The 26,801-nt window shown below is 35.0% G+C and overlaps 2 protein-coding genes across 17 annotated transcripts in view; one reads left to right on the top strand and one right to left on the bottom strand.

Annotated features, from left to right (window-relative positions):
• Positions 1-16: 16 nt before the first annotated feature.
• LOC127853694 (quinone oxidoreductase-like protein 1) lies at positions 17-21,268 on the bottom strand. 6 transcript variants are annotated; one of them, XM_052388419.1, is made up of 13 exons: positions 21,123-21,184; positions 20,940-20,988; positions 20,419-20,468; positions 19,864-20,016; positions 19,272-19,349; positions 15,304-15,427; positions 11,941-12,009; positions 10,430-10,611; positions 7,986-8,049; positions 5,792-5,893; positions 5,097-5,230; positions 2,406-2,557; positions 17-321 (listed from the first exon to the last, which is right to left on the bottom strand). In XM_052388419.1, the coding sequence occupies exons 4-13, from the start codon at positions 19,939-19,941 to the stop codon at positions 225-227; spliced, it is 1,080 nt and encodes a 359-aa protein (XP_052244379.1). In that variant the 5' UTR covers positions 19,942-20,016; positions 20,419-20,468; positions 20,940-20,988; positions 21,123-21,184; the 3' UTR covers positions 17-224. The 6 variants fall into 6 exon arrangements, with proteins under 6 accessions (XP_052244379.1, XP_052244377.1, XP_052244378.1 ...); XM_052388417.1 differs by lacking the exon at positions 20,940-20,988 and having other exon boundaries at positions 21,123-21,214; XM_052388418.1 differs by lacking the exon at positions 20,419-20,468 and having other exon boundaries at positions 21,123-21,213.
• Positions 21,269-21,320: 52 nt separating this feature from the next.
• The window catches only part of LOC127853681 (intersectin-1-like), a 117,055-nt gene continuing 111,574 nt past the window's right edge, over positions 21,321-26,801 (top strand). For all 11 annotated transcript variants that reach the window (XM_052388390.1, XM_052388392.1, XM_052388383.1 and 8 more), the window contains exon 1: positions 21,321-21,468. The gene's annotated coding sequence lies outside the window, so the exon portion shown is untranslated. The remainder of the gene's footprint in view (positions 21,469-26,801) is intronic.

Below are 26,801 nucleotides of genomic sequence, written 5' to 3'. Positions count from 1 at the left end.
TTTACACAAAACAAAATCAGATTTTTTTTTTAATCACACATATATTTTAAGACAATAAAGTAATATTCAAAGATAATCTAGTCAATGAAACTTTACTAAATCATTTAAAAAATGTCATGAATTCAATTTTTAATGACAATGTTGTTTGTATGCTAAAAAACACCTATGACTTGTTAATCAGACATGTAAAAATCACTTCTAATCATATTAAACTCTATCATCATTTACGCAGTCATGACAATCTTTCCCATCCTATTGTTTTCAAGATTAGATAACTCAGCAGGGACATCTTCTATCGTCACTGTCTTAATGACTTTGCATCTGAAAAAAAAGAAATACGATACAGACATCTAAGAAATGTGTTAAACAAGTTCTGATGTAATTTAATACAGCTATTTGTAACAAGACTTTCAAAACTGCAGCAATGGAAGTTGTAAGCCAATAATGAAGAGGTAATGTGACAATTATACTTAAAGCCTATCCCAGTTTGAAGAGTCATGTTAATTCCTAGTAAATGTGATTTTGTGGATCTATGGTCAATGCAGTAATGTGATATTGGGGATCCATGGTCAATGTGGTGATTTGATATTGGAAATCAATAGTAAATGTGGTAATATGATATTAGAGATCCATGGTAATTGTGATGATGTGATATTGGGAATCCATGGACAATGTGGTTATGTGATATTGGAGATCCATGGTCTATAAGGTTATGTGATATTGGATATCCATGGTCAATGTGGTTATGTGATATTGGAGATCCATGGCCAATGTGGTTATGTGATATTGGAGATCCATGGTCTATGAGGTAATGTGATATTGGAGATCCATGGTGTACGAGGTTATGTGATATTGGAGATCCATGGTCAATACGTTTATGTGATATTGGGGACCCATTGTCTATGTGATTATGTATTATTGAGGATCCATGGTCAATGTGGTAATGTGATATTGAGGATCCATGGTCAATGTGGTTATGTGATATTGAGGATCCATGGTCAATGTGGTAATGTGATATTGAGGATCCATGGTCAATGTGGTTATGTGATATTGAGGATCCATGGTCTATGAGTTAATGTGATATTGAGGATCCATGGTCAATGTGGTAATGTGATATTGAGGATCCATGGTCAATGTGGTTATGTGATAATGAGGATCCATGGTCAATGTGGTCATGTGATATTTCGGACGGACGGAGAGATTGACTGACGGATAGTTCAACTGCTATATGCCACCCTACTGGGGGCATAAAAATCTTTCCAAATAAAGAATGAGTCAGATTAAAGATGTATGAAATAAAAGTCATCTACTGTTTGCAGCAATAGAAGGCATTTCAATGACCATATGGAGCAAATACACTCATAGAAATATGCCATCAAAGGGATAAATTAAAATAATTATATGAAGCCATATCAGATAACAAGTATTGACATTAACAAATGTCAACACTCTAACCAAGGAGCACTAGATATCACATGCAGTATCATGTAGTACATTCTTTGATTGGTAAATGTGGCATCTCCTGTTTGCCTATCTATATCTAAAATTTTTAATTGCAATTTTCATATGATAACAGGAAAAAGAAACAATGGAATGTTGTGAAAAATAGGACATCCACATGTAATATATCTGTACTTGATCTAACAACAAAATGGGTCATATAAAATTTTACTCATTGCTTTTCATATGACACTGCTCCCTCTTCATGTTTCTTCAATATCTATGTTTATTTACATAACAATGGTGCAACTGCAGACTGTTATACGATGATTGCAAATTAGATATGAACAATTATAAGATCAAAATAAGTCTTGGCAGTGATAGAGCATTCTTATTGTCTTGAAAATGGATGGTGAAAAAGGAGTGGGCTAAAAGTTGTTTATATTTTAATAATTATAAAGAAAAAAAAGACTAATAAAGAAAAAAACAGTTATTATCTAGAAATGATAAATAATATCCCATATTAAATATATAATAAAGTAACAAATAGTAAGTACATGTAAATAGATATTTTAAAGTGGTATTGTAATAGTTCAGATTAATAATAAATATATTGCTTAAAATTTGGATAACATACAACATATTCCTAAAAGTATATATTAAATACAATAAAAACTTCATATTTAACAGAAGGCTGGATTTTTTTTGTAAATATTGTTTGTGTAAATATTTATATATGTTGAAAATAGTTTGATTGTTTACTCAAGGGTAATGACATCAGATAGCCACATCAGTTTCTCATACTAGAGCAGTTTGCACCCAATGGAATTTCAAGCATGTAATTATAATTACAAAAAAAAACTAATAAATATTACATAACATGAGCTGCTTAAATCATATTACTACAATTACAAAACATAAATATTTCAGCACTTGGTTGCAGCTGAGAAACTATAGAATCTTACTTGATCTGTCCATGATCAAGTTTATCAACGACTTCTTGAAGAATGTGCTGGTATCGACCTTGTTGCGCATAGGACAGCGTCCATGCTGCGTCAAATAGGAAATTCACACTGGCACCACGCATGAACAAGGCTTGAGAGTCAGGTGGATCCAACTGAAAATAAAACGAGTCATGATCAATCTACCCATGAAGTTTCCTAGGCGTATGCGTTCTTGAGTTATCATTCAAAAACCATTTTACTATTTCGGGTCACGGTGACCTTGACCTTTGACCTTGTGACCTCAAAATCAATAGGGGTCATCTGCGAGTCATGATCAATGTACCTCCAATGAAGTTTCATGATCCTAGGCCCAAGCGTTCTTGAGTTATCGTCTGACAACCACCTGGTGGACGGACCGACCGACCGACAGACGGACATGAGCAAAGCAATATACCGCCTCTTCTTCGAAGGGGGGCATAATAATTGATTTTTGTATGACATTTAAAAAAAGATAGTACTTTTTTTTTTCATTAAACAATACATTTGGAATAATGCAAATTTAGTAGACCATAGGCTGAGAAGTCTGAAATGGTGTCTCTTGTATGTATGTATCATCTAAAGTTAGTATCACAATTATGTTGTTCAAGTTTGGTAACATATTAACCAGTTAGAGATAATCACATTTCTACTGGCAAAACAAAAAAGAGATGGCCACAAAAAGCATAATAATTGTCTTGTACAAATTTGGTAAGATAAAAACTTGTGTGTGCAGCAAATTAACCAGTCAATAATAATCACATTATAGCAATAAAAACAATAACAAGGGACAAAATTGTCACAAAACCAGGTTTTCATTGTTAAAAAAAATCTGATTAAGGGAGACAACTCAAACTGAACTTTTTAAATGAACAAACAAAATTAACCCCCTTTGTAAGTTTGTTTCAAAATAAATCTATTTTAAGTTGTGGTGACCTTGACATTGGAGATATTGACGTGATTCTTTCGTGCGACACACCGTCCCATGATGGTGAACAAATGTGCCAAATAATTGTAAAATCTCACAATGAATGACATAGTTATGGCCCAGACAAGCTAATTTATTGCCAATTTTGACCTTTGAACTCAAAGTGTGACCTTGACCTTGGAGATATCGACGTAATTATTTCGCGCGACACACCGTCCAATGATGGTGAACAAATGTGCCAAATGATTTTAAAATATGACAATGAACGACATAGTTATGGCCCAGACAAGCTTGTTCCGCCAGCCCGCCAGCTAGCCCGCCAGCCAGCCAGCCAGCCAGCCAGCCAGCCCGCCCACATTCGCCAATCTAATAACCAGTTTTTTCCTTTGGAAAACCTGGTTAAAAAATTGTCACAAAACCAGGTTTTCATTGTTAAAAAAAATCTGATTAAGGGAGACAACTCAAACTGAACTTTTTAAATGAACAAACAAAATTAACCCCCTTTGTAAGTTTGTTTCAAAATAAATCTATTTTAAGTTGTACATTGGAGATATTGACGTGATTCTTTCGTGCGACACACCGTCCCATGATGGTGAACAAATGTGCCAAATAATTGTAAAATCTCACAATGAATGACATAGTTATGGCCCAGACAAGCTAATTTATTGCCAATTTTGACCTTTGAACTCAAAGTGTGATCTTGACCTTGGAGATTTCGACGTAATTATTTCGCGCGACACACCGTCCAATGATGGTGAACAAATGTGCCAAATGATTTTAAAATATGACAATGAACGACATAGTTATGGCCCGGACAAGCTTGTTCCGCCAGCCCGCCAGCCAGCCCGCCAGCCAGCCCGCCCGCATTCGCCAATCTAATAACCAGTTTTTTCCTTCGGAAAACCTGGTTAAAAACCTGGTTAAAAATGAAATGTAAAAAAAAACTGTTGGTAAGCTATATAATTATGTTTTCAGAGAAATAATTTTAATTGATGAAAAGCTTTTACAATGACTAAACATGGATTTTATAAATAATGGAAGTCATTTTACATATAAGATTAACATTTGTTCTGGAAATATTTTTTAAAATGTTAAATGGAAACAAGATGCTGCACAAATAAACATTGGTTCTCCTTGAGAAAGCCTTGTTAGTATTGATTCATTAAACAATCTAAATAAGTCTCAGTCTGAAATAAGGTCAGTATCAAAGTCAAAGTAAGGTCAGGTTATATGGGTGTGCCAAGAGTCGAATGAAAGTATTAAAGCTTTTAAATATGCAGTTTAGATTAACCAATAATTTGACCTTCTCAATAAGCTCAAAAGTGATTCAATGTTAGGTCAAAATAAGGTCATGTGGATGGGTTCATTGTGTTTAAAGATGATACCCATGAGAGTATACTAGATTTGTTGGAAGCTCTATGGATGAAAGATGTAAGACATTATTTTGAATTAACCCAGATTTTACACCTTTTGAGTTATTCTAAAACCAAAATAAGTCCAATCTTAAAGTCAAAATGAGGTAACGGTGATGTGGGTGTGGTGATAATATTCAAAGAAATAATTTGTGCAAGAATCAAACCTTTGTAGGAAGCATTACTGATGTTATGTGAAACATGTCACTTAGGTTTATGCTCATACGGAGGGACGAATTCAACAGATGGAACAAGGGACCAATCAGTGTAGTCAGTATAAAAAGCACTGCAACAAGCACTGCACTGCTACAATGAAAAGAACCGTTAAATCCTCACCTGGAGATCAGACTGCTGTGTAACCCATTTCCCAGCAACCCCCAGACAGGAAATGACATCATGCTTGTGAGGAGTTGTGAATTTCCTGCGCTCTGAGGGCAGGTTGCAGTCTTCCTCATTTGTGTACATACGAACTGGAATGTTTAGGAACAAAAGGTTGGATTTTGTAGATTTTTTATTTTTTAATACTTCTACATTTCTAAATATCGGAATTATTGAACTTCTATACACTGGCACCCTGTTGAGGACTGAGTGCAGCAGTAACTTAAGATCTATGATCAATACACAGCTGAGATTGAACAAGTGATCTAAACTGTTGCATTGTCAAAAGCAAAGAGAGAAAAGATGTCAGGAAAGGATACAATATTTTAAGCTGGAAAAATACACGGAGAGGAAACCCCTCATATGGCAATTAATACAAAGTTTTAATACTGTAACACTATCAGGTGTCTGAAAACTACCACTATATAACAAAACAATGAAAATTCTCTGAAACCACAATGGCTATGTTATAATATTTAGTCTGCAATCTTGTAGTGTGGACCTCTACCAAATTTATTCAGAACATGCATCAGTATTCACGCCCCAGGGTAAAATTTCTTTATCAAAACTTGTTTTTCCCTGTGACAAGCTTTAGATAAATTTCAAACAATTAAAAATTTAAACACAACTGTTGATATTCTGTCTATCCATACCTCCATTGTCAACAACAACATCCACTCCAAGACCACCTGTCTCCTCCATGACTGAGCTCACTAGAATGGCACTGGTTTTACCCATTTCAATCACATGACCTGCTAAAAAGATATAACATAAATGTTCAAATGTGACTGACTGTAATACATTATGCTAAAAAGATTGATAAATAAATAAATATACATTGTGCAGCTTCAACTGATGTTGTTGTTTGTTTATAGAATTTTAACCCTTTGCATGCTGGGAAATTTGTCGTCTGCAAAAATGTCGTCTGCTGAATTTCTAAAATTAGCATTACCTTCGATTTTTTTCAAAGAATACTATCAGAAGAGCAAACAGTTTGGATCCAGATGAGACGCCACGTTCTGCAGCGTCTTATCTGGATCCAAACTGTTTGCAAAGCCCTTCAACATTCGGTTCCGGCACTGAAAGAGTTAAGATCAGCCTTGAAATAAACAACAATTTTACCAACTTGTCACAAAAATGCACAAAAGGCCTGGATTACATTAGACTGTGAAAATGTGTATTATCTTATTTTAAAAATTTGAGAAAGAGCAATAATGTAGACTTCAAGAGACAAGGCAATGATACACATCAGGTTTTCCATGTTTTACATTTTAATCTATTAACATTAAGCTACCAACACTCACACACACAAACACACAATGTGTGGGCAATATCTGCATCAAAACTCAAGTTGTAAAGCAGAAACATTTTATAATTTTTTTTAGCAACTGTGACCTTCACCTTTATTTGACTGGCCTCAACATGCAATCCACATGTGTGCATGTATACCCACAACCAACAAACCCACAAAATTTCAGCGCAATGACCCAATCAAAACAATTACCTTAGAAACACAAACTGAATTTGCATGTCTTCCCTTAAAACAAAACATGATAAAACGCATGTTTTTAAAAAGAAACCAACATGTTCGTTCATTGACCTTTAATATATGTTACTTTGCCACTAAGGCAATACCATCCCAAGTCTTCATGTAAGCTACCTCCACACAATTTTTCAGCAAAATACCTTCATGAAACTCAAGTTAATGAGTGGAAACCGTTCTTCTATTTCAGCAATTGTGACTTTGTCTTTTATCTGACTTACCACAATACAATCACAAGCTAGGTCTAGATATGACTACAAACACACAAAATATGCAGTTAGTAACTGAAACTTTTTATTTCTTTTAAGAAATGCAGACCTTGACCTTGGCCAGTCTGTAACCCAAAGCTAGGTCAGCAGGTAAATAATTTCATTGCAATTACTCCATCTTAAGAAAAGTTGTAGAGCAGAGACCCAAAAATAACGTAATATACTCCCAAGCTAATATGGCAAACAATGGAACTCCACAAACTATAACAGGAGAGAAAGGCTTCATGTATGCTTACTATATCCAAAATTTAATCATAATTGGTCGATGCAAACTAAATTGTTGACTAGAAACCATCTGTTTGACGCTTTTATTATTTTAAATACGTTAACCTTGACCCCCACAGACCCCCAAATGCAATCACAAATTAGGTCACCATGCCAGCTACATATGTACACAATTTGAATTCAATATATCAAACTAATGTAATTGAGCAGAAACCATTTTTCTATTTTTAGTAACAGTGACCTTTACCTTACTAACCACAAAAACAATCCGAAGCTAGGACTCACTACAAGTTAGCTATATACAATAAGTCATCAAGATTGGTTGATGAAAACTTTAGTCGATGACCGGAAACTGTCTACTTTAGCCAGAGAGCAGACATCATTAATTGGGCATAATTAAAGCGAAATAATTTGCAAATGCTTCAGGCAATATTGCTTGTTAGCAAACTCGGCCGAGATATTATGGCCACAAAAAAAAATTATCTTCTAATTTAACATATTCCTCTTGAACTATCACCCTGCCCAAACACCTGTCATTTGCATGTATTCCCATAATACATTTTAATGGGTGCAAATAACGTAAAGTACATATGATAAATGACTATAAAGCACCTCAAAATATATAATAAAGTAATCATCCTAAAATGTTACGGTACACAAACATTTACAAGACTTTAAAGTTGATTTCTTAAAAATTGTTTAAATATTATTGTTGATTATTACATGTATGTTAATTCATATGATAAAAGGACATACGTGAATGAACTCACATACATGTATTGTTTTGTATGAATTCTCTTAAGCACTCACCACAATTTGGGATGACAGCCTCAATAAAAGATTTCTCAGCTGCACTGTTCACAGTGGCTATAACCTGCATAAAAAAATAGCCTGTCCACATCATATCGCTAGGTTTATATATATATATATATATATATATATATATATATATATACACAAACAACCAAAAACAAACATTAACAATTCAAACTTAATTTTCCTTGTGATAATAGATGTTTTGATTATGAGATCCGTTATAGGAAGGAAAAGTCTTTTAAATGCATGCTTGACTTGGATAAAACATTTAAAACTTAATAAATTATAATTCATTAATGAACCAGCCACAATTTAAAGGAGTGCAATGAGTGTGAGATATTTTCTTAATTTTTCACTAAGATCCTTTGTAATTATTGACCTTGGGAACTAATGCAATTTTTATATTAGACAAAACATTCTGCCAAAACAAAGGAAGCATAATTTTAAGTAAAAACAGGGATTAGTTCAAGAGACAAAAATCGGTTTGTCATAGAATGCATAGGCAGACATTAGAACCTTCTTGATTTTCCTGTGCGATCAACAATCACACATTTTTTTTACCCAAATATTACACCTTTTATCTAGTATGGAAGTTTTGGCTTTTGTAAGCCTTGTAAAAAACTAAAAGAGGCTTATTTTCCAATTGGCTTATGTCTCCTGTTTCTTAATTTGGTAAAAAGCTCTTTTCTACAGGGTAAATGTAATAGAATTTTTTTACAAACACCCTAGATATTATGAAAAACGTGTGTGAAAAAAAGAGATACAATTATTGCACTGATTCAAGAGTAATAGGAACATATGTCAAGAACAAGAGCACCACATAACGGGTGACACGCTCGACTGAGGGTGCAGTTTTGAATAAATAAAAGCTTGTCAGAATAATTTTTTTTAATGACCTTGACCTTTGACCTAGTGACCTAATAATGGGTGTGGCATGTAGAACTCATCAAGGTGCTTCTACATATGTAGTTTCAAAGTTGTAGGTGGATGCACTTTGATTTTAGAGCCAAACGTAAAACAGCCGAGCTAAAAAATGAAATGTAATTCTTGACACTTAAATATATAGAAAGATATAATTAATAAACTATAAAAAAAAACGCTAAATAAATGTACGACAAGAGCACCGCATAATGGGTGCCACGCTCGGCTGCGAAAGCTTGTCAGAATTATTATTATTATTTTTTTTTTAGAGATCACAGTGACCTTGACCTTGGACCTAGTGACCCAACAAGAGATGTGTTTGTTAGAAACACAATGCTCCCTACTGCGCCGCATTGAAATAAAATATATATTTATCATTTGGCAGGTATAGAAATCATCTCCCTTTAAAGGTTATTACTTCCCTTGAATTTTGTCCAATCCAGTGGGGGGGGGGGGGCGGTGCGGAGGGTCTCACAGTCAATTATGACCATGTCAGACATCACTGACAACCAAGTCCTGTGGTTTATAAGAGATTATAGCCAGAGTTTTTTTTTTCTTTTTCATAAGAGTTTTTTTTTTTTCATAAGAGTTGATCATGTATCTATGGACATAAGTTCACAGGTATGTAATGAACATCAAAGAAATTATAATTATATCATTAAAAAAAAACTTTTGAAAATCAATCATTTGGGTTATAAATAATCAAAATAATTAATATGTACAGTTACTGTGAAAAGAACTTCAATTTTTGGTAAGGAAATATGTAATATGAGATTTATAAATATATAAATTACTCCCCTTGAAAATAATTGTCTGTAACAAATCTCTATTTTTAGTAGCAAATAATTAAAAGCCACTATACTGTGACTGTAGATAAACCACTCAAAATGTGCAGCTCCATGAGATACACATGCATGCCAAATATTTAAAGTGGCTATGTTCAATATTGAATAATTTTCTTCCTTTTTTAAGCTTATTACTTCCTTTAAATCTGTATTTTTTACCATAGACCATAAAGAAGACCTTGACCTTTTACCACAATGTGTTTGTCAGAAACACAATGCCGCCTACTGCGCCGCTTTAATTTATTTAACAAAAATATATACGTGGGCAGGTCAGATAACTATGTCCATTTAAAGCTTATTACTTCCCTTGACTTTGTTTTTTTGACCCTAGACCTTGAAGGATGATGTTCACCTTGAAATTTTACCACTCAAAATGTGCAGCTCCATGAGATACACATGCATGCCAAATATCAAGGTGCTATCTTCAATATTAAAAAAGTTATGGCCAATGTTAAGATTTTAGCACGACGCCTACGGCGGACAACGAGCTGGCTATGACAAAAGCTCGGGTTTTCTCTGAAAACAGCCTTGCTAAAAATGAACCGAATTGAGCCTTGTTCTTGGAAAACAGAGTTCAATAAGTTTGAGTAAAGTTTTGTCCCAGATTAGCCTGTGAAGTCCCGTTTTCCCGAAACAAGGCTAATCTAGTGAATAAAACTGATGCCCACTGACCTTGGCTCCCCACTGTCTTGTTATCTGCATAGCGCACAGACCAAACCCTGAGGCCCCATCGATGATGAGAACCGTGTCCCCGGAACAGATTCGTGCCTGGTAGTGTAGGGCCGTGTAGGCGCGCACACAGTCACCCAGACCGCCTGCTGCATCAGCATGACTCAGCATCTTCGGTTTCTTGACTAAAAAGTGTGGGGTTTTATTTAAATGAGCCTGGTTCTGGAAAAATTAGGCTTACTGCATGTGTGTTGCATGTTGTCCCTGATTAGCAAAATCAGTCCACACAAGCTTATCAGGACAACACTTTCGTCTTTTATGGCATTTTTCATTTAAAGGAGGTATCTTCTAAATAAAGTCAGTCTAGGCTGAAAGTGTTGTGCCTGAGTAGCCCCTGTACACTGCAAAGGCTTATCTGGGATGAAACTTAAAGCACATGAATTAAGCCCAGTTTTCTGAGAATGAGGCTAAAATATTACTGGTATATAAAATATTTGGCAATAAACAACATATTTGCTAACCCCCATGCTACTTTATGCAGTTATATACATCAGCCTTTTTTCAGTTTTATTTTTTTGACTGGAAATATCATCCAAACAAAACTGCTTTGGTAAAACTGCTTGAAAAAACAATGATAATTTGGGAATTATATACTTATGAAAATGCGTATTTGGGGGGAACCAAATCTTGAATTTCAAATGTTAACAAAGTCTTCACTTGATATATAAGAATGAATCAGCATCCTTGTCCTCTTGACTGAAAATAACATGTAAGGGTAATAACAACACTATCTCTGTCACAGTTAATAAAGCAGTCACTTACCAAGTTAATGCTGTTGGAATTGAAAAAAGGATTTACGTAAGTAAGTAAGTGATTTGTTTGTAATGGTTTGGTAACCATAGCAACCTCAATTATTGTATAACTAAAATCACGTTTATATTCCTAATATGGCCCTCTATCCGCATAATATCTTTCATGAATAGCAATCGTACTTTGTGAGTTACCACAGAATCTAAGGTAAGGTTTTTTAGAAGGACAGTCAAGGTGGTAAACCTATCAGTAAAACCTGTTGGGGATTAAAAAGAGCTATGTCACAAACATGATAAATATCCCTGCACAGCTTTGTCACAGGCTCATGACTAATTTCAAGGGCAAATAACTCACCAACATATGTAAATCACTGCACCTGATATCGGCATTTTGCAAATCTAGATTGTTCATGTCAATATTATATATAATATTTCTAGTTTCAATTTCATCACTTGATAAATGTAGAAATTGTTCTCTCCATGAAGTTACATTCTGAATGGCAGCACTACCCTTAACTAAGTTAAAGAGCATATTAACACCTATTTCGACTAACATCAAAATTTGATTATTTTATAAATGAAATAATTTTATGCACTTATAAATCAAATAATTTATTTTTATTTTCTTAAAAACTTATTTTCATTCAAAGAAGAGCATTCCCATTTGTGAAATTGCATAGATTTTTTCAATGAATGGCAACCAACCTAAGTCATACTCATTGAAGATGCAGTATTCACCACACCCTGATACTGGGCTGTCCAATGGCAGCAAGCCTGCAAGGAAATGTCAGCCAATCAAATTACTGGAAAACATGCCCTCTCACAACAAATTTCAAACTTTTCTAACTTACACAAGGGAAAGATCTATCCATCACTAAAAGTGTTTATTTATAATTCTTTACTTTAAGTCTTATTACAAACATCAGCTAAATTATATATGCAAATACATTGATCATATAAAGTTTAAATAATGACTAGGTAATACATGCTGATATACATTCCATCATGAGCTATCTCAACATTTATGACTATGAGATCAGGGACAAAACTTTAACCATGCTCTGATCTTGACAGGGTCTGGTTGAGATTAATCTTGAACCATGCCCTCATCCTGACAGGGTCTGGCAGAGATTAATGTTGAACTATGCCCTGAAACTGACAGGGTCTGGCAGAGATTAATCTTGAACCATGCCCTGATCCTGACAGGGTGTGGCAGAGATTAATCTTGAACCATGCCCTGATCCTGACAGGGTCTGGAAGAGATTAATCTTGAACCATGCCCTGAAACTGACAGGGTCTGGAAGAGATTAATCTTGAACCATGTCCTGATCCTGACAGGGTCTGGAAGAGATTAATCTTGAACCATGCCCTGAAACTGACAGGGTCTGGCAGAGATTAATCTTGAACCATGCCCTGATCCTGACAGGGTCTGGCAGAGATTAATCTTGAACCATGCACTGATCCTGACAGGATGTGGCAGAGATTAATCTTGACCCATGTCCTGATCCTGACAGGGTCTGACAGAGATTAATCTTGAACCATGCCCTGTTTTAAGAATAGTCTGCCAGAACTGAATCCAGAATGAGCACAATGCCAAATTACACTTTAAATTCAGGACTTACCATGCAAGTCACCAAATTAGCCCATACTTGAAATTAGCAAACTTAAATTTGAGACCTGTGTTTGACTTCATGTTTTCTTTATACAAACAAATAAAACAGCCAAAAATCGATTAATATAAATTTTCTATTGTAAACTTAGAACTATGTATATGCACAATGCTAAAAAAGAGTACGCAGTGGTGTAGTGAATATGGTGTCTGCCTAGCTATCAGGGGTAACGCGTTAGATCCCCATTGTGCGAGCGTTCTTTGGATTTCCCCCATAGACACCAAGTACTGGTTCTAGTCCCAGGATACTGACTTGAGAGTATTTCAAATAAGCCTTAGGCTTTCTATGCAATCAAGCTAACATAAATAGGTTTAAACTAAAAATGAGTACAGTAAAAACTCTCTTAACAACCAACTCCCAATAACGACCGACTCCCTAGAGGACCACAATTTTTCATTCCCAAATGTTTCCTTCTATATTTCAATCATTGTTACACTCACTAATCTGACCAACCCGTTAATCCGCTATTTTAACCACTTTTACCAGAACCAATCAACAAAATTGCTCTTCACACCTTACTTGATTCGGTGTTGTAGTTTGATGGGGTTTAAATATGAAGCCACTGTGACCCAATTAACAAACAACTGTTTTGGGCATCGACTGCTAGGTGTTTATTGATAATATAATCCGGTCTTTGATGTGTATATTGAATATTGTTTGGTACACTTTACAGATAAAAACGTCAAATAATTTAGCAGTTAAATATTGAGTGAGATTGTTTTGTCAGTAATGGTTTTACAAATCAACCTGTTTGCTATGCCATAAATCAAAATGGATAAGCAAAAATGGAAAAAGCTGTGTTTAAAATAAAACATGAGATGTGTTTGTCAGAAACACAATGCCCCCTAATGCGCCGCTTTTTTTGTTGTTGACCTTTGACCTTGAAGGATGACCTTGACCTTTCACAACTCAAAATGTGCAGCTCCATGAGATACACATGCATGCCAAATATCAAGTTGCTATGTTCAATATTTCAAAAGTTATTGCAAAACTTTACTGTAAGGTTAAATTTTTGAGACAGAAAGACAGACAGAAAGAAAGACAGAAAGACAGACAGGCCAAAAACAATATACCCCCGATCCGGGGGCATAAAAATTGATTTAATCAATGCAAATTATGGGAAATGTCTAGCAGTGGGCTGATTTATTCAGCATTGAAAAGACCAAAGGTTATTTGCTTGGCTCAATTTTTGTCCCCTACCAGTTTCACCGGAGGGGACTTATGGTTTGCGCTCTGTGTGTCCGTCTGTCCGTCAGTCAGTCTGTCAGTCTGTCCGTCAGTCTGTCACACTTTTCTGGATCCTGCGATAACTTTAAAAGTTCTTAATAGTTTTTCATGAAACTTAAAACATGGATAGATGGCAATATGGACATTCTGCACATCATTTCATTTCGTTCCTACATAAAAAATTCTGGTTGTTATGGCAACAAATAGACTAGAAATACTGCTGAAAATGGTGGTTTTCTGGATCCTGCGATAACTTTAAAAGTTCTTAATATTTGTTCATGAAACTTGCAACATGGATAGATGGCAATATGGACATTATGCACGTCATTTCATTTGGTTCCTACGTCAAAAATTGTGGTTGCTATGGCAACCAAAAAAATCAAAAAAAAATCTGAAAATGGTGGAATTTCTGACAATAGTGGAGCCGGTAGGGGACCATATTGCTTGACAATAGCCTCATTTGATAGTTGGAAATTAATCTGCTTTATTAGATCTCTATGCAGCTGATAACCTACTTATAATGTTGTGACAAAAAAATGCTTTTGCCATTGACAAATTTGCACTAATAATAGAAATTGTCAGTTATGAGAAATTCTCCTGCTTAACCTGTGTTGAAAAAAATAATTTAGATGTGAAATGTCGTCTGCAATTCTAACTTATAGTTTCAGATCAGACTTCTTTTTAAACAATAATATGGAATCGTTAGCATTTGAATGTGAAATATTTCAAGAAAGCATTAAGTAATGAGCGCTGCTGAGCAAACATCAATTGACGGTTTCTTTAAGTAAAGAGTAATTTAGTATCATGATTAAAATTATGTTTCACTTTTTGTTTGAAAAGCTTAATATACTATTTGTGTACAATTTTTTGAATGATCAGTTTATACTGCATGCAAAAATAATAAGTTCATTGAATATTTACAATTTGTATTATCTATTCATCAAAATTCATGAAAACTCAGTGTTAAGACCACTTCGCTATTAAACTCACTTGTAAAAAGTCCCACAGGTTGTCTCAATAGCGAGGTTTAACTGTGCATGTATTTTCCATGTTCTTTGAGCAAGAGGCCAGCTATGTTACCCTTTCTATCAATATCATTGCGAGCCCTGACGTGTGTAGGCCCCTGTAATTTTTACCAACATTATCCCCAGCCCAGCCCTATAACCCTTACCAACAACATCATCTCCAGCCCTGACATGTGTTACTCCTTCTCCTATCCTCTCCACAACCCCTGATACCTCCTGGCCACAGGGAAAGCTCTCTGCATTACTGCCAGTAAAGATCTCATTCAGAATCTGTGAAACAGAAACAAAACATGGTGAAGACAGGAGCAAATGGTAGATTAATCAGCTTAACATAATGTTAAGCAACTGCTTACATTAAAATTCTCACTTACGTGAAACTTAAGATTCCTATGAAGTATTTGAGAATATCGCGTCTGTATATAATAAATATGTGCTCCATTGATCTTTCTTAAAACAACATAGGTTACCAGTTATTACATTGCAAAATCATAACATACATCAATGTTGAAAGGGACTTTGTTCACAGAAGTTTACATTTTGTAATTATTTAATTTTAAAAATTTAATAAGCATTTTGTAACAAAACTTAACTATTTGTAATAATGAAAAATAATTATATCAAGAATATTAGAAGAACCAATAATTGCACCCATAGTACAAGGATCCCCGCGCTAAACACCACTGGGCAAAAGAGTGTTGAGTGGACAGTCATTAACTAAATTCATTTTAAAATATTAAGATCAGAAATTAACATAGGGCATTCAGTCTTAAAATATGGAAGCAAGAGTGTATAGTTATGGTTTACTGAGATAAAATTACCTTTCAAGTTTCGAAATACCTATCTTTCAATGACTGAGGTATGTTCTGGGCAAAATAAAAGTACAACAAGATGTGTTTGTGAAACACAATGTCCCCCCTATATGACGTTTGACCTTGAAGGATGACCTTGACCTTGTGAAGGATGACCTTGACCTTTCACCACTGAAAATGTGCAGCCCCATGAGATACACATGCATGCCAAATATCAAGTTGCTATCTTCAATATTGCAAAAGTATTCATTAAATAAGTGATTTGGGCCACATATATTTGACCTCTTACCTTGAAGGATGACCTTAACCTTGAACTTTCACCACTCAAAATGTGCAGCTCCATGAGATGCACATGCATGCCAAATATCAAAGTGCTATCTTCAATATTGCAAAAGTATTTATAAAATAAGCGATTTAGGCCACATATATTTGACCTCTGACCTTGAAGGATGACCTTGACCTTTCACCACTCAAAATGTGCAGCTCCATGAGATACACATGCATGCCAAATATCAAGTTGCTATCTTCAATATTGCAAAAGTATTCATAAAATGAGCGATTTTGGCCACATATATTTGACCTCTGACCTTGAAGGATGACCTTGACCTTGAACTTTCACCACTCGAAATGTGCAGCTTCATGAGATACACATGCATGCCAAATATGAAGTTGCTATCTTTAATATAGCAAAAGTTATTGCAAAATGTTAAAGTTGACGCAAACAGACCAACAGACAGACCAACAGACAGGGCAAAAACAATATGTCCCCCACTACTATAGTGGGGGACATAAAAATTAATAAAAGGGGAAAAAGAGGAGAAATAGTTATGGTTCTTAAGTACTGCAAATCGTCTTAATGAGATCTACCTACATATTAAGTTTTAATAAAATACCTCTTTCATTTGTCATGATATGCTCTGGGCAAAATTTAAGGGCAAAATATAGCAAAGGGCAGCTAGTTTAAATATAGGAATCAAGAGCTATTTTTGTTGTGAACTGCATCTCCCCTTAATGGGATCTACCTATAAACTAGTAGTAGTTTTCAAATTTATGCTTTTTTAAGATTTTGAGATATGCTCTGGAGTTAATGTAAGTACAACAAGAGCACCACCTAGCGGGTGCAGACAGCTCATCTTTTTTTTAAAGGTGAAGGGGTGGAGAGGGGTGGAGAGTGTGGGTTTTTTGTCATGTATTACATTATCTTCAAAAATATGAAAATAAATGAAAAAAATGGGGGGGGGGGGGGTTTCTTGGGTGGGATGGTTGGACGGTCTTTCAAATATTAAATAATAAAAATAAATATTTGTGTGTTTTTAACAATGTTACAAAAAAAAATAATTTGGGGGGGGGGGGGGTGGGGTGGGGTCGGGGGGAGGTTGAGAGGGGGTATAGGGTGAGGGTGTGGTCATTTATTAGATGATCTTTCAAAATTAAGAAAAATGGAAGAAAAAAAGAGGGGGGATTCTGGGGTGGGGCATGGGGGATGGATTTGGTGGAGTCTATTGTGGTATGTCAGGTAAGTGTTGTTATGTCAACGTATGAATCAAATCTGATGATAAATAAAGAAGTAACGGCAATTTTAGCAACATTTTTTAAATTTGACCTTGAGAGTCAAGGTCAGTCAAAGGTCAAGGTCAAATTCAACTTGCCAGGTACAGAACCATCATATTAGTATGAAAGTATTTGAAGTTTGAAAGCAAAAGCCTTGATACTTTTGAAGTAAAGTGGATCTAAACACAAAATTTAACCAAATATTCAAAGTTACTATGTCAAAAAAGGGCCATAATTCCATCAAAATGCCAACCAGAGTTATGCAACTTGTCCTGTACAGTCCTCTTATGATAGTTAGCGAGCGTTCCAAGTCCGAAAGCAATAGCTATGATACTTTAGGAGTAAAGTGGTCCGAAACACAAAACCTACCGAAATGTTCAAGTATAAGTATAAAGGCGCACATAATTCTGTTAAAATGCCAGTCAGAGTAACATAACTTTGTCTGCACAGTCCCCTTATGATAGTTAGTAAGTGTTGCAAGTATGAAAGCAATAGCTTTGATACTTTAGGAAAAAAGTGGACCTAAACACAAAAGTAAACAAAATTTTTAATTTTCTAAGTATAAAAAGGGCACATAATTCTTTCATAATGTCAGCCAGAGTTTTCTTACTTTGCCTGCCCAGTCCCCTCATGATAGTAAGTAAGTGTACTAAGTTTTAATGCAATAGCATTGATACTTTATGAGAAACGTGGACCTAAACACAAAACTTAACCAAATTGTCAATTTTCGAAGTATAAAAAGGGCATATAATTCTGTCAAAATGCTAGTCAGAGTAATCTAACTTTGCCTGCCCAGTCCCCTCATGATAGTGAGTAAGTGTACCAATGCAATAGCTTTGATACTTTATGAGAAAAAAGGACCAAAACACAAAACTTAACCGGACGCCGAGGCCGACACCCAGGTGATGACAGTAGCTCATAATTTTTTATAAAAAAATAGATGATCTAAAAATTACGGACGGGACTTGAAGGGCCCTAAACTCAAGTGCCTGGTGGAATATGACTGATTATTAAGCTTTGTCTTCATTTAAGGCTAATACACATTTTTTTAAAGTTTGAAGACAATACCACGAAAACATGTTGAGTTTTAAAGCAGAAACAAGAAAGTGGAAAACTGACTGATGGAGTGACGGACTGACACACTGCTGAAACTACATGCCTCCATTAGGGGGATAAAAAGTTTTGCCATCACTGGTGAGTTTTACTTATACTTAGATTCCAATCCTCATAATTTAAGAGTAAAGTCTACCCATTCAGGCTTATATCTTAACACATTATTTTAAACACTATGCTTGTAATACACACATTTTCCAAAAACATTGACGTGTTACCATCGCATTGTAAGTTTTTGTCTTTCAATTTATGATTATCCATACACAAAACAATATTTTAAAGCTTCTCCTTGTCATGAGTGTTATACCATTTGTTTGAATATACTGTAAACCCTCTTTTTGATTAAATGATTTATTGTTAATTTGTATTTTTTCAACCTGTGAACATGTTCCATTAAAACCTAAACTACAAACATTTTAGTCTGGCTCTGGGAAAATGGGGTTAAAGCATGCGTGTAAAGTGTTGTCCCAGAAAAGCCTGTGCAGTTTGCACAGGTTAATCAGGGACAATACAGTCCCCTTTATGGTATTTTTTATTTAAAGAAAGTTTTTTTATCAAAAATTCAGTTTAGACGGTAGGTGTCATCCCAGATTAGCACATGCATTAAGCCCTGTTTTCCCACAGCAACACTCATTTGTTACCTTTTGTCTGACAAGTGACAGACCACAGGCATGCACCTTCACCAGCACCTGGCCTGGCCCTGCAGACGGTATGTCTACCTGCAATCGAATGGCAGTTATGTTGTAGTTATTATTTCAAATATTTTAATTGAGACCCGCTCTGGGAAAACAGAGTCTGCGCAGGCTAATCAGGGATGACACTTTCCAGCTAAATTAAATTCGCTAAAAAGAGACATCCTTTTTCAACGAAAAATACCATTTAAGCGAAAAGTGTTGTCTCTGATTAGCCTATGTTGACTGCACAGGCTTATCTGGGATGACCCTTTATTCAAATGCATTACACACTGTTTTCTCAGACCACTGCTTAATTATTTGTAACTTTTTGCCTTCATGTGAAATCTTTTCAGCAAAAGACACTGTACATATTATGCAAACATTAAATTGTGTTGTATGTAAATGTTAAATATTTGTGACAAACAGTGTTGTATTAAGTTTGCCTCTTGTATTAATAAATGTTTATTCTAAGCATGAATACATTTATTATGAAAAGCAATACAAAAACAACAAGAATGTCATTATGGACAAATGCTGATAAAACATATATAACATGTACCTCCACAACACTGAAGTGGATCTTGGGAACGGTAGTTTTGGTAACTTCTCTCACAACTGCCTGACGTACACTCTTCATGTTTATATAAATGCTACCCACAAGTAATGTCGCAGCATGTCTACTTTCATGGCCAGAAGCTTAAGATTATAGTCACTAGAAAATAAACATCATACTAAACTAAATGATGTAGTTACCTCAGCTGCATATAGATGAGTTTAGCTTTGAGATAGAAAAGTTAATAACACAAACAACAACATTTATTAATATTAGTGGTTTTTTACATTTTAACAAACTACAGGACTTTTTAATTGTCATAATATGAAAGTAATCACTGTGGGGAAATCTACTTCAGATAAAACACAGCTTTTTCATAGATTTCATCCAACATTTGTCACAAATCAATAGCATCTGCAAAATATCAAACAATAATGTAGAAGTGAAAATTTGGTTTCTTTCTGACTTTTTAAAAATTATGGAGTTCAGAACAGTTTAGAGTATTTCTGCAGAAAACAGAGAATAGACGTGGTTTAGAAAGACAGTTTCATGGTTTCATACCACTTTTTATGGGCATAGCTATCGTCACAGAATGCTTGAAAGTTGTTTTACTGAAAAATAAAATATCTATCAACTAAAGAATGGTGTATATCTAATCATACACTCCTTAAACCCTAAACAATAAAAAATAATATTTATCAAACGCTTTATTATATAATTATTTTTATTAAAAAAATATATAGATACTTGGATCCATGAGACTGGTTTACCTCTTATCACATATAACAAGATAGCCATTTCAAATTTTGCTCTCATTAGAATAATTTATTATATTGACATCAAAAACTAATTTTATGCCCTTGGATGGCATCCGCGATTTGAGTTATTTTAAACAAATTTTACCCTAAAATTGCATTAAGTGTTGCAGTCATTGTATGCCCAGGTAAACGTTAACATTAAAAAAGAGAAGATACTTAGATATAAGCATTTTATTAGAAGTAATAAATCTTTTGTTTTAAATTAAAGAAATCTGATTAATCAACGGGCGAAAATTAATTAAAAAAAATACTATTATGTCCCACCTCTTAGCAAGGTATCCGAAAGTGAAAGTAGATATAACCAATTATCTCCCTGTAAAAAGATGTCATAAAGTTTAATCACGCAAGTTAAGAATTTATGAATTGAATTCAAATACAAAATAATTTTTAAGTAATTTATAATTAATAGTTTCATATAACTTAATACAGTTGATTGATTTCCCCTACCTAATTACTGTCCTTTTCGCCGAACACTCGCAGATATTTTTGCTCAGCTTACAACAAAACCGGAAGTTGATTGTGGTCACTCCCCTTTTTTAACCACAATGCACCATTCAAAAAGGCCGACTGAAAGTGTGTCCTGGGAGGATCTGCGCTAATATTTAGATGATTCTCTCACCATTTTAAGCATATGATTCATAGAATCATTTGCACATTTACCAGAGGAGTGATTTTTACTTGCCTGTCTATATATAACACAGTACAGAGTGATCGGCTGGTGAATCAGATCGTGGATTGAAAAGTCATTGCAAGAGACGTCAAAATCATCATAATTTTAATGATTTATTGATAGGTAAATAACAGACGGTACACTTTTAACCACAATCTTCTTATCTAGTCAAGGCTTTAACCGTAGTTAACTTTATCGGATTGAAAGAGAAGTCTTAACTAATCTAATATTCACTGACTCAGTAAATCTAATTTGCCACAAATAACTTTGGGAGGGGTGGGGACAGGTTTTATCATTAAACAACCTCAAGTTTGCTTTTGGTATAATGTATATCAGATAAGCTGATATTGAACAATATATTATTTCAAAATCAGACATTACCCACCCTTCATGAGCAAACACCTCAGATAGTGCCAGCATTCAGTTGAAATCTGGTTGACATGGGCTTATTTGCTGGTGAAGGATGGAGGACAAGGGCAAATCAAGAACCATAGAAGCAAATTCAATACTGCAATATTAAGCTCTAAGTTGTGTCAACCAGGGTTTTCCCCAGGCCATTTAAGCGCCCCTTGCCAGGGCGCTTGAATTTCGAAATCAGAGTCCCCGGGGCGCTTGAAATTTTCCAATCAGTGTATTTTTCAGTAAAAGAAAGTGGAGATTGTCCAAAGAAATCAAGGTTTCTCTATCAGTGTATCAATATCCCCTGTTTTAAAAGAGCACTTTCACAAGTAATTGCCATTAACACCGCATGGGGTAATGGATGATCCACTGATAAGAGAATAGCATGACGGGCATATCGATTATTCTACAGTACACTCCACGCGTTTTCCCCAATTTCCCTCCATACTCCGCGATGATTGACCAGGAGGGAGATAAAGAAAATCCCGCCAGACGCGGCGTTTGCATTATTTTTTGACGCGGCGGTTAACGATCGGCAAAACTGATAAGCCGACGCGGTGGCCCTCGGCGTTGGCAACGCGGGGGAAACTCCGCGTTTTACGAGATAACAATCAATTTCATTTTGTTTGACTTCCTGATTTTCAAATAAAATTACATTTATTACAAGTACATACATGAACATGTAGTATAATATTTACAATTAAAAAACCCAACCAAGATAGATCGATCCCGACGTGGTTGTAGAAGTAGTTGTTGTTGTATAGAAAACTCGTTGATTTACGACAAACAAAACGTCGTCTTTTAACAAATACTTACCAATTAATATAAACACAGTTTGCAATATTGTTTTTATTTTGATAATTTAATCCAAAGTTTTCATGTTAGCAGGTGATTTTCTATACTGAACATGTAAACAAATGACCAAGGACCCTAAAAATCTTGCAAATCTGTGTGAATTGACAGTTTGACGTAATCAAAGAAAAGCCGCTTCCTGTCTAAAGGCATAACTTACTCAAGTAAACACGTTCAACGAATGCATAAGGAATGGTGTTAATTGTCGGAACAAAGTCAATGCTCTGCTCGCTAATGCATTTATTTTCTCTTTGAAGTTAGGTTATTCCATTGATTGCTAAAAGAAGGTGGTAACTACATGTATTGAGTTGATAGTTGCATTTAATATTCACAGTTGTATTCTTGTTGCATCGACATTCAAAACAATGTTTACCAGTAATTATGGACCAAATCGGCAGAGTGATATTCACACATGTTAATCCCTTTTGTCACAACACCGCAGACAGCAGACTACACAATAGGTCAGTAGACAAGCTTTGCGTGTTTTCATAATGTCAAACACTTAAAATCCAGTTCCGCCCAGATGTCTTCTTTAATCAGTTTACAGTACAATTACAGTGAAAACTCGCTATTAAGACCACTTGTGGGACTTTTCAAAAGTGGTCTTAATAGCGAGGTGGTCTTAATTCTGAGTTTTCATGAATTTGATGGACATATAATTACAACAACGTAAATATTCACTGAACTTTTATCTGTTTGCATACAATATAACAGTCATCCGTTTATACATTGTATTTATACATTGTACAAAGATAGTATTTCAAGTTGTTCATTAAAGAAGTGTAAATACATGTATATGTACTTTTCATCAAGATCCTTGATGTTTACTTAACGAATGAGTCAATTGTCATCTGCTTAGCATTTTGTCGAATAAAAGTCGAGATTTTCTTTTTAGAATAGCTTGAACCCGAGTCTTTCCAATGCCGAATAAATCGTCGTTGAGATTTCCCATCACTTGCGTCGATAAAATCAATCTTTTCTTTTAAACACAACTCTTTCCGTTTTCGCTTATCCATTTTGAATAACGATATGGTATAAAAGTCGGTTTTTATATCCATCACGAACAAAACCGTGTTACTCAAATATCCTAACTGTTAAATTATTCGCCGTAATAAATCTTTAAAGTGTGTACCAAACAACTACCAATTTACCCATCAAAGACTCAATAATAATAATAGCTAATTGTCAATCAATGGTTAAAAATTATAACAAGTGCCGAAAATCTAACACCTGTGTCGCAAATCGATGCCAAAAACCGTTGTCGTTAATTGTGGTTTATTGGGTCAGAATGGCTTCGTACACAAGCCCGATAGTACCACAACATCAGATCAAGTAAGGTGTGAAAATTACTGGTCGTTTGGCGGGTGTCAATTAAGAACAATATCGATAATTGGTACTGATTAAAGTGGTCGTAATAGCGGATTAGCGGGTTGGTCGGATTAGTGAGTGTAACGACCATTGAAATATAGAAGAAACAAATCGGGACTGAAAAATGGTGGTCGACTTAGCGAGTTGGTCGGAATACCGAGGTGGTCGTAAAGAGAGTTTTCACTGTACTGTTAAAATAATTACTCTACTAAAATACCGTAACAATAAAGATTCGGCGTGTATGACTTGAAATTATTTTGGAGGAAATATCAACTTATTCGCGATATAATTTTGTTAAAAAATACCAACGAAACTTTTAACTGAAATCAACAAAATTCAATGTTCTCTGCGCTATAAAGTTTGTATAAAAAAATCAATACACGCACGCTTTGCAGGAGTATACCTTGTACATTGCAGCATAATTTTCGCCGATTTTGTCGGGAAATATACATGATGACTGTATATTGGAAGCATTTGTAAACGTCGTGTTAACATAAAAAATCGTAGTGTGTTTCAGATTACTGATTATTATTCTCATTTGGAAATTTTACGGAACATTTATTCTTGTCTTATATGTGTTATGATTTAAATATAAATTTGTCAAATGTCTTATATTCATTCATATTGTAGACGTGCCTGTGAATTAAAAAACATAATTTTTATACGTATTAATTGTCTATGCAATAATCTTTTTTTTACATGTACTACAGTATTTAAACAATTTATTATAACAATGTTTTTATTTTTTGGCATGCCCAGTAGCACACTGCTAATTCGGCGTTGCGCGGCGGTCACTGATAAGAACGAAAATTGTCTGCATTAACCGACTAGGCTAAAGTAAAACGCCGCGGGAATTAGCGAATGCTGCGTAACGCTGAGCGTTTTATGGAGTTCACCTCGCTCTCTCAACGCCGCGTGAACACTCGCTAGCAGAAAAAAACCCGCGGAGGGAGCGCGTTTTTGGGGGGAAAACGCGTGATGTGTTCTGAAGCCACATTACACAGTCATTTAAATGCTGACAGGGATGTATCTGGTATCTTTCCAGTCGTCAAACTGTGAAGTTCATCGTCCAATCGGTTACGCGAATACTTATGAGGGCTGGGTTAACTATCGACCATTATTTTTGATTGACGTCGGGCATGAAGTAAGAGTTTATCGCAGCTTGATTAGCAAGAAGTTGTACCATTTACGTAATATAAAACTGGTAATTAGTACAGTACAGAACATTAAAGACGGTTTGGGGCATCATGATCACACCTTTTTACTGTAAACAAGTGTTACCTATGACTCATGATTAATACGAGAAATTAATTGCAAGTGGTAAACACTTAATTATTATAGCGAGTTAGTTGTGCAAATGACCCCCGATTACAATTATGTGATAACAATTTAATTCCAGTACATGTATATTTCATCATGTTCATATATAGAACAGATTCACCTCGTTTTTTTTTACATTTATTCTACACGTAATGCGCTTTAACAAATTTTCGTTGAATTAATTACGCACACTTGTAAATGTTTCGTCCGATAATCGATAGTTAGAAGACTGATGATGGCAACCGGCCGTGATCCTCGTGGACAACGTGAATTTCCTGCATAGTTCCGTCAAAACATTTATTCGACTCGTAAAGTGTTTAAACAAATTATCGTTGAATTTATAACGCAACGGTTAATATAGGTTTAAATCTCAAATGGGAATAATTAAATTTGTAAATCGAAACCCATTCCCGTAAGTCGATGTTAACACGTTTTTAATCCGAAACACACTTTCGAATGTAAATGTTACGGCAACGTTAAATATTTTTGCTTCAAATTAGCAGTGCAAATTTATTTTGTGTCGAATCTTTTTCTCAATTAAAAAGAGCGCCAAAATTATGCAGCATGTACAACGTCGCGTCATTTGCATACAAACGTGCGTGTATTGAGCGTTTTAACAAGCACACAACAGGTCAGAGGATTGACGCATATTCAGAGGCAATATTTCATCAAATCTATAAATAGTCACTTAAAAAATGGCAAGGTTTGTGTTAAAGAAATAATTGAGAGCTCAGCCTCTTATCGTAAATATTTACCAGAAAGAGATTGATAAAAACGGAATAAACAGGATTATCGGTTAATAAATAAAAACTTGAAAAGAAGTAAGTATACAGTAATAGAGTCGGGTTTAAACGGATGTATTGGGGAATCGTTCGAGTCGGGATTTGATTATCTGTGCGGGAAAGTTTTAAAACAAATAAACAATATAAAAAAATATATTTTTAAATGACTGGGGGATTTTTTTTTAAGAGTCATAGCGCACCAAATGACGTCTTTTGACGTTGTTTTTCTTTGAGTTATAACGCACCACCGAACGTGAATTGACACGTTAAATATAAAAAAATCAACGTCGGAAGGGGACACCCCTCCCGAACCACCCCTAGCAGCCCCGGGGCGCCTGACAAAAATCCTGTGGAATGCACTGGTGTCAACATAATCTAAAAAAACATAGTTATACTACCTTTAGCCATGTAAATGGGGTTATACAGGAATGTTCAGATGTCCATCTGTCAGTAGAATTAGACTTGTCCGCATGTGTTCTTTTACACTTTTTAACTAAATACATTCCGATGTGTTATTAATAATATGACCCACCTGCTGTTTTTCATTCTATATAAAAAAAATGCAAATCTTGTGTCCTTTTTACAACTAGCACATTCTATATCATCAAGGGCTCAGCCGCTAGGCATAGGGCAACATGGACGATAAATTTGCTCGGGACATTAATGTTGCCCTTTAAACGCATGAAAGTGAAGTGGCTTCTACTCATAATGATTTTCTATTTGTCAGACATTCAC

This window comes from Dreissena polymorpha, chromosome 12 (genome assembly GCF_020536995.1).
Source record: "Dreissena polymorpha isolate Duluth1 chromosome 12, UMN_Dpol_1.0, whole genome shotgun sequence".
Lineage (NCBI taxonomy): Eukaryota > Metazoa > Mollusca > Bivalvia > Myida > Dreissenidae > Dreissena > Dreissena polymorpha.
Note: the sequence above shows the minus strand (reverse complement) of the source record. Positions and strands in the feature narration are given on the sequence as shown.

Excerpts from the sequence above, each read along its gene's own strand:
- LOC127853694 (XM_052388415.1), bottom strand. The coding sequence starts at position 19,941 with ATGAAGAGTGTACGTCAGGCAGTTGTGAGAGAAGTTACCAAAACTACC. Across the intron at positions 12,010-15,303 it reads GGCTGGAGATGATGTTGTTG|GCTTGCTGCCATTGGACAGC; the intron begins GTAAGGGTTATA and ends ATTTCCTTGCAG. Across the intron at positions 5,231-5,791 it reads TGTTGTTGTTGACAATGGAG|TTCGTATGTACACAAATGAG; the intron begins GTATGGATAGAC and ends TAAACATTCCAG.